This window comes from Poromitra crassiceps, assembly GCF_964638095.1.
Source record: "Poromitra crassiceps genome assembly, chromosome: 28".
In the NCBI taxonomy this organism is placed as follows: Eukaryota; Metazoa; Chordata; class Actinopteri; order Beryciformes; family Melamphaidae; genus Poromitra; species Poromitra crassiceps.
The window spans coordinates 14,237,115-14,250,014 of NC_139651.1; the positions used below are offsets into that span (position 1 = coordinate 14,237,115).

Here is a 12,900-nt window from a genome sequence, read left to right on the forward strand (position 1 = left end):
GTACCACTACGTACCAAACCAAATTTCCCAGGGACCACTTCCACTGCGTATACCCCCCCCCCATAAAATGAAATTTGCTGATTTAAACATCCAATAGCAGCAGAAAGGCTAAATAACAATATAAGGCTACTAGCTGGTTGAAAATGGACACACACACACACACACACACACACACACACACACACACACACACACACACACACACACTTGCCAACATTAGGCTGTGAAAAAGAGGACCCCTTTGAAAAGGTTTTTTTCCCTCGCCAAAATTCTGCCTAACTTTGGAGTGTTATTTAGCTACCTTCCTGACAAGCTAGCATGATATGGTTGGTACAAATCGATTCCTTAAGTCTTCTAGTTTCATATGATACCAGAAACTTCACTCTGGCTTTAAAACTGAGCCTGCTCTTCACTCTGGGTTTAAAACTGAGCCTGCTGCAGCCTCTGAAAGTAAATGTTCAAAATTGTGATGTTTCCCAAATATCGCGATATTTCTGAAAATCAGAATCCCAATCCGGCAACTGCTCAGTGTTAATGTGTATGTAAAAACTGTTCTCTGTAAAAAAAAAAAGAAAAAAACATTTACATCTACATTTGGATGTTATCTACAGGAAAAATACCACCAAACAACAACAGATAGGTAACGCCGCAACAACTTTTTCTTTCACCATAAACCCAAGTAATAACCCTAAACTAACCTTAGCCTAACCTAAATCTAATTCTAATCTTAACTCTAAACTGAAGGACATGGTCTAACCCTTAAACTACCCCAGCCAGAACCAGCAAAATGTGGTCACATTGGATTGTCACACACACAAACAAACACGCACACACACACGCGCACACACACACACACTAAGATGCATGCACACTAGGACTGTGAATCTTCACTGGCCTCACGATTCGATTCGATTACGATTCAGAGGGCTACGATTCGATTCGATTACGATTATCGATGCATCGAGATGCATCTTAAATCGATGCATCACTTTTTTCCGCAATACATGATTTATTTTTTCTCACTTTCTTTTTTCTCACTGTGTGGCTACTTTTAAAATAAAAGTGCATTTGGAATTGCATTGTATTATGATCCATAATTAAAATAAACAACTGCATGTACTTCCATTATATTTTATTTGATTATTAAAAAAATAAAAAAAAATAAAAAAAATCGATTTTTGACATTTGTGAATCGATGCAGAATCGTGCACGTCCGCATCGCGATGCATCTTATGATCGATTATTTTTGACACCCCTAATGCACACACACACACACACACACGTACACGCACATACACACGTGTGCGCGCGCACACACACACACACACACACATAAAGTGCTGCAATCAATAACGCATACTGTACATAGGAGCAACGTATGGAGAATAAAGCTGGGAACAATGAAATTGTATAATTTCTAACCAAGCATGTTGTTGAAATGCAAGTCACATGCACAGCAGACACACACAGCTCGTCACACTGGTTGGAGGCAGCCAAGAGAAACACTAACTAATTCCCTTTTCTGATTAAAAGCAAACAGACTGAGCTGCTACAGTGAAACACATCATCAAGCTAATATCTTCTTCTTCTTCTTCTCCCCTGTAGACTCCTAAGCAGAGCATAGGGCCACAACATCACTATAGGCTACATTCACACAGCTTCCTTAGTGCTTGAATCTAATCTTTTCCCCACTAGGGCTACGTTCACACAGCCATAGTTAGTGCTTGAATCTAATCTTTTCCCCCCTAAGTGACTCAGGTCAGTCTTTTTCATGACTGTGTGAACAGTACAAGTCACATTGAAAGTGACTTTTTTAAAGACGACCTGGGCTACTTTCAAATGTGGTAAAACATCAGATTCGAATCTGATGTTTTTGAAAGTGACTCCGGTGTGAACAGACATCTAGCCCATATCTGACTTAATGCTTCAATGTGACTTCTTCTTCTGTTGAGTTTTATGGCAGTTGACATCCTTAAATGGTGCATTACCGCCACCTACTGTATTGCTAAAACTATAGTGCAAATAGAATATCAATAAAAAGTGTCCACCCAAAATGCGCCCATTCACCCCAATATCCATACTGTGGCCCAGACCAGTCGTCTAGGCCGAAGCAAACGCTTCATTCAGCGTTTTCGTCAAGTCATCTCCCGAAATGTCTTCAATATCCAAAAATTTCCTGGCAGCGTCCACCACTTCAATGTGACTTTTACGTCATTCCAGAGCGACATTCGTCACTATTCTGTGCTGGCGGGAGGAGGGAGGGGGAGGACCAACACGCGGGAATTGAAATTAAACCGTGAACAACAGATGAAACAACATCGTCACCTACCGCCATGTTTACTGCTGTCTTCTTCTGGGTTTACATAGAACAGCAGTGCACTGCGTGTGATGTTATTGTTGTTCTTCTGCACATGCGGGTCACTTCATGTCCGTGATCTGTTCACAGATCGGATATGGGCCACTTTTAAAAAGTCTGTGTGAACAGCCACACAAAAAGATCAGATGTGAGCATCAAGTCAGATTCAAGCACTAAGGATGGCTGTGTGAACGTAGCCTTTCATCATTGTGTGAACAGTACAAGTCACATTGAAAGTGACTTTTTATAGACGACCTGGGCTACTTTCAAATGTGGGAAAAAAAAATCAGATTCAAGCACTAAGGTTTGCTGTGTGAACGTAGCCTATGCTAACGGGCTCCGGTCAGTCTCCCTCAAGGACCCTTTCGCCGGGACAAGGTTTTTGCGGTTTCTGTCGCAAGTAGGTTTTTACAGGGTGGGGTTACGAGCCCCCATAAGGCAATACACTGTACTTATATAAGCATTACCAAAATCATCAACCTCATTTCCAAAACCTATCCACATGTACCTGTATCATTACCGAAATCATCAACCTCATTTCTATGTACATGTACCTGTACCATTACCGCAACAGGTGTTCATTTAATTTAATTAATTTGACGAATGGAAAAATAGTAGATTGCTTTTAAATACATAATGGAGAAGTTACATGTTACGTCCTTTTAGGTTCACATCATCATTTTGAAAACATGTCAGGTTTCAATGAAAGCACAAAAATACTAGGTTGTAGATTGCGGAAGGTGTTAATTAACGATCACAAACACTTCAGACCTTGTTAGTAATGCCTAAAACGGAAATGTGTCTTTTTGGAATCTTTGAAACCAAGATTTGGTGAGAGTCACTTTATACCACCATCAAAAGAGCGTTCGCCGAAGAGGGGCGCACTTCCCAAGATGACACAGGTTTTCCTGCTGTCTGCAACCTGGAAAAAGTCGAGTATTTATGGCGGGTTTATGATGTGATCCCGTGTGCCCCAAGGAGAGGAAATGTAGGGATGGACAGAAGAAAGAAGAGAAGGATGGATGACAGGCAGGGATCAGAGGAGGTGTTGGAGCTGAGGTGTGGATAACCATCATCATCTCACACGCTGATGTTTGATCTAGGGATGCACGATATATCGGCAATCATATCGGTATCGGCCGATGTTAGTCATTTCTTAACATATCGGTCATATCGGTATCGGTCAGATGTTGCAATGTTAATATCGGTTATCATTATCAGCCAAATTCTTCACATTGATATGAAATAATGCAGTAAATCTATGATTTATGGGCTTTTCCAAAGGCTTTGCAAATAAAGAAATGCATAACTTTTTCAAATTCAGTGTTAACATGTGTTTTTCAGTATGTACAAAATGTGATGATCATAAAAATGTGGTTTTATACAGATCATATCGACATCGGTAAATATTGGTTATCGGCCATAACAGCAATGTTAATATCGGTTATCGGCATCGGCCAAAATTTTCATATCGGTGCATCCCTAGTTTGATCGATGGCAGCGATGGCAGCGTGGGGGCGATGGCAGCGTGGGGGCGATGGCAGCGTGGGGGCGATGGCAGCGTGGGGGTGAGGTGCAGTGATGTTTGATCGTAGCAGCGATGGCAGCGTGGGGGTGAGGTGCAGTGATGTTTGATCGTAGCAGCGATGGCAGCGTGGGGGTGAGGTGCAGTGATGTTTGATCGTAGCAGCGATGACAGCGTGGGGGCGATGGCAGCGTGGGGGCGATGGCAGCGTGGGGGCGATGGCAGCGTGGGGGCGAGGTGCAGTGATGTTTGATCGATGGCAGCGTGGGGGCGATGGCAGCGTGGGGGCGATGGCAGCGTGGGGGCGATGGCAGCGTGGGGGCGATGGCAGCGTGGGGGCGAGGAGGTGCAGTGAGAGCAAAGGGCTGGGAAGGGACAGTGTGATCAGTCTCAGGCGGGGGTGGAAACACACAATGGCCATGTTCACATTACAGGCAAATCCCATTTGCTGCTAAAGTCATTAATCATCATTATCTTGATTGGTTTCCCAAATCTGATTTGGGAGTGTGTCCGCACTGCCACAAATCTGATTTGGGCAAGTGTCCAAGTCGGATCTGTGTGTCCAGATACAATGAGCCAATGAGCCAACATACAATGTTTCTGGCAGTGTTTGCATGTCTGCTCTCTGCTCTTCAAGTCCCCGCCCCCTGCAAAAGACACTCTCAAATCTGATTCGGGTGATCAGCGCGTCCATACTGAAGTCACATCAGTCGAAAGCAGATTGGAAACCCCCTCCATATGTGGTTTGGGACAAGTGACACAAATCAGACTTGGAGCGTCCAGATTCATAAAACCAATCTGGATAGAATGATTAATAGGTCACTAAAGTTCACAAATGGGATTTGGCCTCCTAGTGTGAACATGGCCAAAGAGAGTGGGGGGAGGAGGGGAGGGCTGGTAAACAGGTCCAAAACGAGAAGACACTGGAAGCTCTCTGAAAGTATGAATTCAGACAACAGATGGATCCTGATCCGACGGCTTTAAACTAGATTTACAGCACATTTACAAGAGCAGATCTTAAAATATTTTTTGACGCTTGGATACTCTTACACCATTATCACTAATAATAACCTTATATATTATCACTGTGTGTATTAATAAGTGATGAAGTGTTAATGAAGTGTGTGATTTGCCTTTGTGTTGTACCCACTGTTCCTCCACCTGCATCATCTCCCCCTGCATCCTCGTCTCTGTGCTGGATGCGTGTAGGTTGAGATAGAGATAATGATAGGGCTAGCAATAGCTGTCGTAGAGGAGGGCGGTTGCATCTCACAGACGACCAAAGAAGACAGCTCTGCAGAGATAGCCTTCATCTGGAGAAATTGCTCTCCCCGCCTCTTCAACAATTGATTTCTCCATGTATGATTGGTGAACGTTGGTGCAAAATGCATCTGGAGAAAGAAGCACTTTGATTCTGAGGTGCTGACACAAAAATGAGTTTACCATTGATGTTTTAGATAGCTTCACATTCTTCTATCCAACTCTATTGTATCTGTGCTGGAAATAACAACATGAGGTCACGTCTTCTGTGTTATGGCAGTAGACCACAGGGATTATATATATATATATATATATATATATATATATATATATATATATATATATATATATATATATATATATATATATATATGAGTGACCAATGGTGAGTAATTAAGACAAACGGCTGTTAATTTCACCACCTGGGGCGGCTGTAGCTCAGGAGGTAGAGCGGGTTGTCCACTAATCGCTTTGGATAAAAGAGGTCGGTGGTTCGATCCCCACCTTCTCCCGTCTGCCTGTCGACGTGTCCTTGGGCAATATACTGAACCCCAAATTGCTCCCGACGGTGTGCCAGTACCCCGAGTGTTAAGGGCAGTTTAGAGTCCAGCGATTTATGGTCGTTGCGACCGACCATGATCACATTCCATCGTCGGTGATAACGACAAGTGTTTATACTTCCAGCGACGGGCGATATGCCATCGTCAAGACTTCATCTGGATTCAACTTTGACCCCATCGTTGGCTCCGTTGTCATGACAACCACAATTTGTTTCTCTCCTACCGCAATTTCTGAAAGCCACTAGTTAGCTAGCTAGTTGAATTAACAATGGCAGAAGATCACATATTTGTCGAAAACTTAATAAACACAATGACACGGTTCCCGTGCCTTTGGGCTAAACGACCGGGCAGATTATAAAGATGCTGTTAAAAAGGCAAATGCCTGGAAAGTGGACATTCTCAACACAGACGGTAAGTAACATACAGCATAACCATACAGCATGTTAGCAAGCAGATAGACAGTTTTGTAATGTTGCAATCAAAAGGGTAACGTGACTGACTTGACTGGCAGCTTCTCTGTCTGTCCGTCCAGCATTAATCCATGTGAAAAGATCACAACACATCCTGTCTCTGTGATGTGTTCTCCTCTCTCCTGGGTGTTTATACTTTTTACGAGCGACAGGTTCCAAAATCAGAGTCGAGCGATTCTGGAAAGGTCGTCACGTTCAGCGATGCCCGTTGGGCGATGATAAATGGCTGGACTCTAAACTGCCCTTTAGCCTGCCACCATCGGTGTGTGAATGTACCTACTCATTGTAAAGCGCTTTGGATAAAAGCGCTATATAAATGCAGGCCATTGACATGTTTTACCTGTTAACCAGCTCTGCACTGCAGACTGCGGTGCTGCTCGGACGTGATGTTGTCGCAATGGATCTCGGGTCTTTCAATTTGTCCTCATTATCGGTAAAGTAACCATCCTCGATTATGTCGAGGTTGACGAGGAAACGTTGGAATGTTGTCCTCCGTCCTGTCGTTGGAGAAGCCTACGAGGATGTATCATGTTGATGTTGTGTGGCAGAGGTGCAGAGAACCCAGCAGAATGCATCATGTTGATGTTGTGTGGCAGAGGTGCAGAGAACCCAGCAGCGCCTCATTAGTAATCAGGGGAGCCCCAATACCTCACAGCCCTGCCCAGTGCACCTCAGTCAGCTCAGGCAGGAAGGAAGGTGTCTGCTGCCTGCGAGTGGGTGAGCAGAACAAGTCTCTGAGGTACCTCTGCTAACAAGTGGAGCGCGTGTTTGGATTGTGGAACTGATGACTGTCAACTGGATTATTATGGAGCGCTCTCTGTGCCTCGACCTCTGACCTCTGCCCGCTAGACTGTTTACGCCTTGAGTGGAGGACGCCCCCGGAGGCCCACCTGCTGCTGAGTGGCTTGATGACAGATTGGATAACGGGGCACGCCGACAACAATGCCCCCGCCGCCGATCCCCATCTCTCACTCACCTGCCCGCTGTGTGCGTTTCCCTGAATATCCTCTGTGTCTATTCGGCCGCGCTCCCTTTCCCCTCATTATGAATGAAGACGTTGACGTTTGAAACCTGCGTCTCAAGATGCGTTCACACCGACCTATTAAAGTTTTTCGCTGGCATCGAGTTTACATACAAAGTCAATGCAAACGAGCGATTGAGCATATATTCGCCCGTGAGAAAAATCGCTGGCCGTTCGCTGGCCGTTCTCCCTATCGCTGTCTGACAGAGACAGAGCGATAGGGAGAAAATACGCTCGTCGCCCCAGATGAAATATCCCAACTCGAGCGAAAATACGCTGGCATCAGTCGCTCGCTGTTCAACGCTGATTGGCTGCCGTGTGAGAGCGAGTGAAGGATCACACTGGCTTGGAACAAACCGCTGGTTTATTGTGTGGCAACAAACCGCATTGACAGGCTGACAGCTGACATGAAGTGAAGTCTGTACTACCGGTATGGAGCTCGCGTTAGGAGCACGCTGATAGGCTTAGCTTGTAAACAACGACGGTGGCTCATAGTGGACAAACATCATGACATTGCGTAACATTATAGCCCCCACATGTCCATCAATTCGTGTGCCTGTTGATGAGCGATTTAAACAGAGCGACAGAGCGATTCCAAAGGGTTGAATCAAGCGACAGAGCGAAAAATAAATATCTCGGTGTGAACACAGCTTCAGCGTCTCTTCTCCCGAATATCGGTGCATCTCCAGCGCTGAGTGACCACAATACGTTATAATTACCGTAAATTCCGGACTATAAGCCGCACCTTTTTTCCCGTTTTTTGGCCTTTTTTGGCCCCTGCGGCTTATATAACGGTGCGGCTTATCTATGGATTAAAAAAAAAAAAAAAAAAAAAAAAAATCTCTCTTTTTTAGCACTCTTTCTAACTATAAATCCACTTCTGTTTTAATTTCCTCTCTTGCCCTCTTTTCACCACACTGTATGACACTGTATGACACTGTGTGCACTGTAAAAAACAACACAGGTGGTGTTGTGTTATGTTGTTTTGTTGAAATGTTAATAAATGGGAGCTTCCTCAAACAGCCATCTCTTTCCCGACAATCCCCTCTGTGCATGAACCCTTACATATGGTAATTAAACATTAAAACACAATAAAAAAAATAAAAAATAAAAAAAAAACATTAAAACACCTGCGGCTTATAGTCCGGTGCGGCTTATATATGTAAAAAATAGTCAACTTTGCAGGTGCGGCTTATACACCGGTGCGGCTTATAGTCCGGAATTTACGGTAATTAAGTCAGGCGAAAACACCCTTAGGTGTGGTATAATGACCATCACGGCCTGAAGTGAGCTATTGCTTTTAGAAAACGGTTACCAAGTATGGCGATATGAAAGTAATAGAGAACTCCAATGTTATTCATAAAGTATACTCTTCCGCATCATAAAATAGTCCCTCCTGGCTCACATGGTCTTACCTCGAGCCGCAGGTATTCGCTCTGCTCTTTGGAGATGAGGTTGAGGATGGTGCTGCTGTGTTTGCGGGTTCGGATCAGGACCTGAACCCACGTCTCACGGGCCGGCAGGGGGGACGCCAGCTGGTAGTGCACGTGACTGCGCCCATCAAAGGAATACTCTGGGATCTCTGGTGTACGTTCAGTCACACACACACACACACACACACACACACACACACACACACACACACACACACACACACACAGAAAATAGGTCAGACAGCGCTATATGACTAAACATAATTACAATTTAAATTCCCCCAGTTTGCATAGAGCCAATTGCTTGGCAGAATATGCAAAAGGCACAAGCTAGAAGCAGGGTTTAGCTTAAGCCATCTTGGTTCTTCTCTTAGCATGTCCAAGTATTTTTTCTTCTTCTAAACTTTTCTTCTATTGGTCTATTCCTCCTCCTTTTGTGTCAAAGCAATGAAAAGACTCCGTTTGGCCACATCGTGCAAGTCAAGTGAAGTAAATGTGCTACAGGATATAAATACACAACAACCGTTGACCAAAGTGCTGAACAGGGTACAGATAACAAACAGACAGATATAAAAGTTAGAAACAAATAGGAATAAGAAGAGAACAATAAACATAATAAATTAATTGGGACACAATAAGCTTGACTTGAATTGAACGCTAACGAGAAGAGATGAGTCTTCAGCAGTGATTTAAATATTTCAGGAGTCTGCACAATTCTTATACAGTATGAACTAGGGCTGGGTATTGGCAAGGACCTCACGATACGATATGTATCACGATACGATACATTGCGATACAATACATATTGCGATGTATTGCAATACTCGTAATTTACAATACATAATTTACTGAAAATTAGATTCGCTGTGTACAACCCAGGGAGTGTAATAATATGTACGTCACTTTATATTGATAACTTAGTGGACAAATTGAGTCAAAACTACTGAGTGTTGAGTGTGTTACTGAACGCACTGAAATAAAAAAGTATTTTTATTGAGTCACTGAACACACGGCTGTACAAAAAAACGATATGGCGATATATCACGATATTTTTCTGAAATATCGATACAGTATTGCGGGAAAAAATATCGCGATATATTGCCGTATCGATTTTATTGCACAGCCCTAGTATGAACAGGTAAACTGTTCCAACGATTGGGGGCAGTCACCACCGTGAAGGAACATCCAAGTGCATCTAGTTAGTCCACCTCAGTGCTCTAGCTGGAGTATGATGATGATGCAAGAGATCAGCGAGATCAGAAGGTGCCATCCCATTTAAAACCTTAAACACAATCAACAACAAATCAATCGTGAAGCGGACAGGAAGCCAATGAGAGGCCAACACTGGTGTCATGTGATCCCTGAAGCAGACAGGAAGCCAATGAGAGGCCAACACTGGTGTCATGTGATCCCTGAAGCAGACAGGAAGCCAATGAGAGGCCAACACTGGTGTCATGTGATTGCGCTTCCTTCATAGTATGCTAATAAAGTCATCGCTTACCCTCTTCACACTGATGTCCTGTGTAGCCCGGCACACACTGGCAGCTGAAGGAGCCCCACTCGCCGTGACAGCGCCCCCGGTGGCCACAGGACGGGTAGCCCATGTTGACACAGCTGCTATCGGTGGCCAGGCAGCCAGGGGAGCTGGACTGGGAGTCGGCCGGGGAGCCCAGATCATAGAGCTGGATGGAGGAGATAGAGAAGAGAGGAGATGGAGGCGTGCAAGAGGATGTGGAGAAGATAGTGGTTTAGAGAAGAGGGGAATATGGGAGAGGTACCAATAGGCAATAAACAAGTGGCAGTTACAAACGAGACAAAAAACAGTGACAAAGGAGAGACACAGGGTGTGAGCCGCCTGAGGAGATTCAGAGCACAGATTGAGAAGATGAAAATAAGGGAGAAAGATTGGAGAAAGGAAACTTTTCAATTCCTTGAAGGACAGAAGCTCAGGTCCCAATCTTCATTCAACTCCTCTCTCTCTCTCTCTCTGTCTGGCTCTCAAAGTGACGAAACTAAACGGCAGACCAAAGTAACTGAGCGGACAAAGAGCACGGCCGACGTGCACAGAGCGTTAAAAAGGACAGGGGAACCTTGAGCGCCTAAATCCGTGTCCCTCACAAAAGCATTCCATAAAAACACATTAATATATGTTCAATCTCCTCCCGCCTCAACCCAAACTTTATGAGTTCTCATCGTTGAAGACGTGGCGGGGACGGAGGAGGGGTGGTGGGACAGAGGAACAGTGGATGGGATGGATCGTAAAAAAAAATAAAAAGCAGACAGTGAGTTATTCCGCCTGGGAGCTGCTGATTGGCTCTGACCTCCAGCGCAGCCTCCTTATTGGTCGGTGACCATTCAGAGAGCGAAGGCTGCTCTGCTCTCTGGAGTCTGGGCAGACGTACAGCAGAGATTGTTAATGACTGAAACAAAGCAAAGACACTCGAGGGTGTCGGCAATTGATTTGGTGTGTGTGTGTGTGTGCGTGTGCGTGTGTGTGTGTGTGTGTGTGTGTGTGCGTGTGTGTGTGTGTGTGTGTGTGTGAGAGAGAGAGTATTCTGTCGGACTGATATATGAGTCAATACTGTCCTTTGATTAAATCTGCAGTAGGGGAGATGTTTATGCAGAAAAGCATCCGTCTTCTCAGCATAGATCACAAAGTTGGGCTGTGCCAGAGGACTCATTGGGACGCCGCAGATTCAACCAGAGGAAATTAACAACAATTAACAAATCCACCTACAGCCCCACCGCACACTTAAAGGAACACTCTGCCCATTTTCAACCAGCTTTGTATCATTAGAACATCAGTAGTATATCAGAAAACTGTAAACGGTTTTGAAGTATGTCATTTAATTTGACAGTTATTGAGTGTTAAAGTGTGGAGCAGTGACATCACTGGTCCACACTAACTCAAATTAATAACTCATTAACTCAAATCAACTCTCAATAACTGTCAAACTATTCATCATTCATCTAGTTTGACACTTCCTGTGTCCACTATGCGGTCCGATACCAGTGGGCAAGGCATGAGGTTTTCCAACGAGGACCAGGAAGTAACCCTGAAAGCTGTAATTCCTTGAGTGGCCACTTGAGGCAGGGCTAAGAAGTCCCGTCGTTCCCATTCACCCCCATGTTAAAATGCCCCACTTTGTAACAGTGATTAAGCATCTTTGCAGCCTGGACCTTAACATGGTTTTGGTCTATATAGCTAATTTCACCTTTTCATAACAACTGTAGGGGGGGTCATTTGTTATATAACTTGTCCGCTTGGAGTAAAATAGATGATAGAAAAGGGGTTGATTGACAGGTCGCCTGTCAATCAGGGACCAATAGCAGGCGGAGCTGCGGCTCTGGGAAACCTCCATCTCACGTGAGCTGCGCAAGGACTCAACCCATTCCCTCCCACTCTGCTGATGAAAAATCAAGATGGCGACGGCCACCACTTCAACTCAAAACTGGAGTCCAAATCAATGGGATAGCTGTGTCCATATTTTTGTCCATATACTTATACTTTTAAACTGCACTGCCTCAGGTTCCTAACAACACACTTGCCAAGTCACCACTCCCTGCCCAGGCCCTAATAACAACTGATGCAGAAGGGAAATTAACTGCCATGGTGAAGACAGAGCCAGCTAATGTCATTTAAATTCTCTATATCAATAACCTTTATTTGTATAGCAGCACCTCTAACAATATGCAGCTCAAAGCGCTTTATAGAAGGCAGAAGGCAAATTAAAGTCACAATTATAGTGTAAAAAAATCCTCCCGCCAGACAGAGCACAAAGCCAGGGCACGTCCTTCAACATTTTCACACACAGAACGCCTACTGCTGCTCACTGGTTTACATGTATTATCTACTGCTGCTCACTGGTTTACATGTATTATCTACTGCTGCTCACTGGTTTACATGTATTATCTACTGCTGCTCACTGGTTTACATGTATTATCCTACTGCTGCTCACTGGTTTACATGTATTATCTACTGCTGCTCACTGGTTTAATGTATTATCTACTGCTGCACTGGTTTACATGTATTATCTACTGCTGCTCACTGGTTTACATGTATTATCTACTGCTGCTCACTGGTTTACATGTATTATCTACTGCTGCTCACTGGTTTACATGTATTATCTACTGCTGCTCACTGGTTTACATGTATTATCTACTGCTGCTCACTGGTTTACATGTATTATCTACTGCTGCTCACTGGTTTACATGTATTATCTACTGCTGCTCACTGGTTTACATGTATTATCTACTGCTGCTCACTGGTTTACA

At 44.3% G+C, this 12,900-nt stretch overlaps 2 protein-coding genes across 2 annotated transcripts in view; both read right to left on the reverse strand.

Annotated features, from left to right (window-relative positions):
• The window catches only part of LOC310799721 (E3 ubiquitin-protein ligase TRIM47-like), a 495,544-nt gene that overhangs the window by 243,642 nt on the left and 239,002 nt on the right, over nucleotides 1-12,900 (reverse strand). The window lies entirely within an intron of this gene.
• LOC310799570 (neural-cadherin-like) overlaps nucleotides 1-12,900 on the reverse strand; it is a gene marked incomplete at both ends in the record, with an annotated part of 319,707 nt that overhangs the window by 32,783 nt on the left and 274,024 nt on the right. Inside the window, 2 exons of the mRNA XM_083662160.1 lie at nucleotides 8,608-8,774; nucleotides 10,127-10,307. Of these exons, the coding sequence (XP_083518286.1) occupies nucleotides 8,608-8,774; nucleotides 10,127-10,307 (348 nt within the window). The remainder of the gene's footprint in view (nucleotides 1-8,607; nucleotides 8,775-10,126; nucleotides 10,308-12,900) is intronic.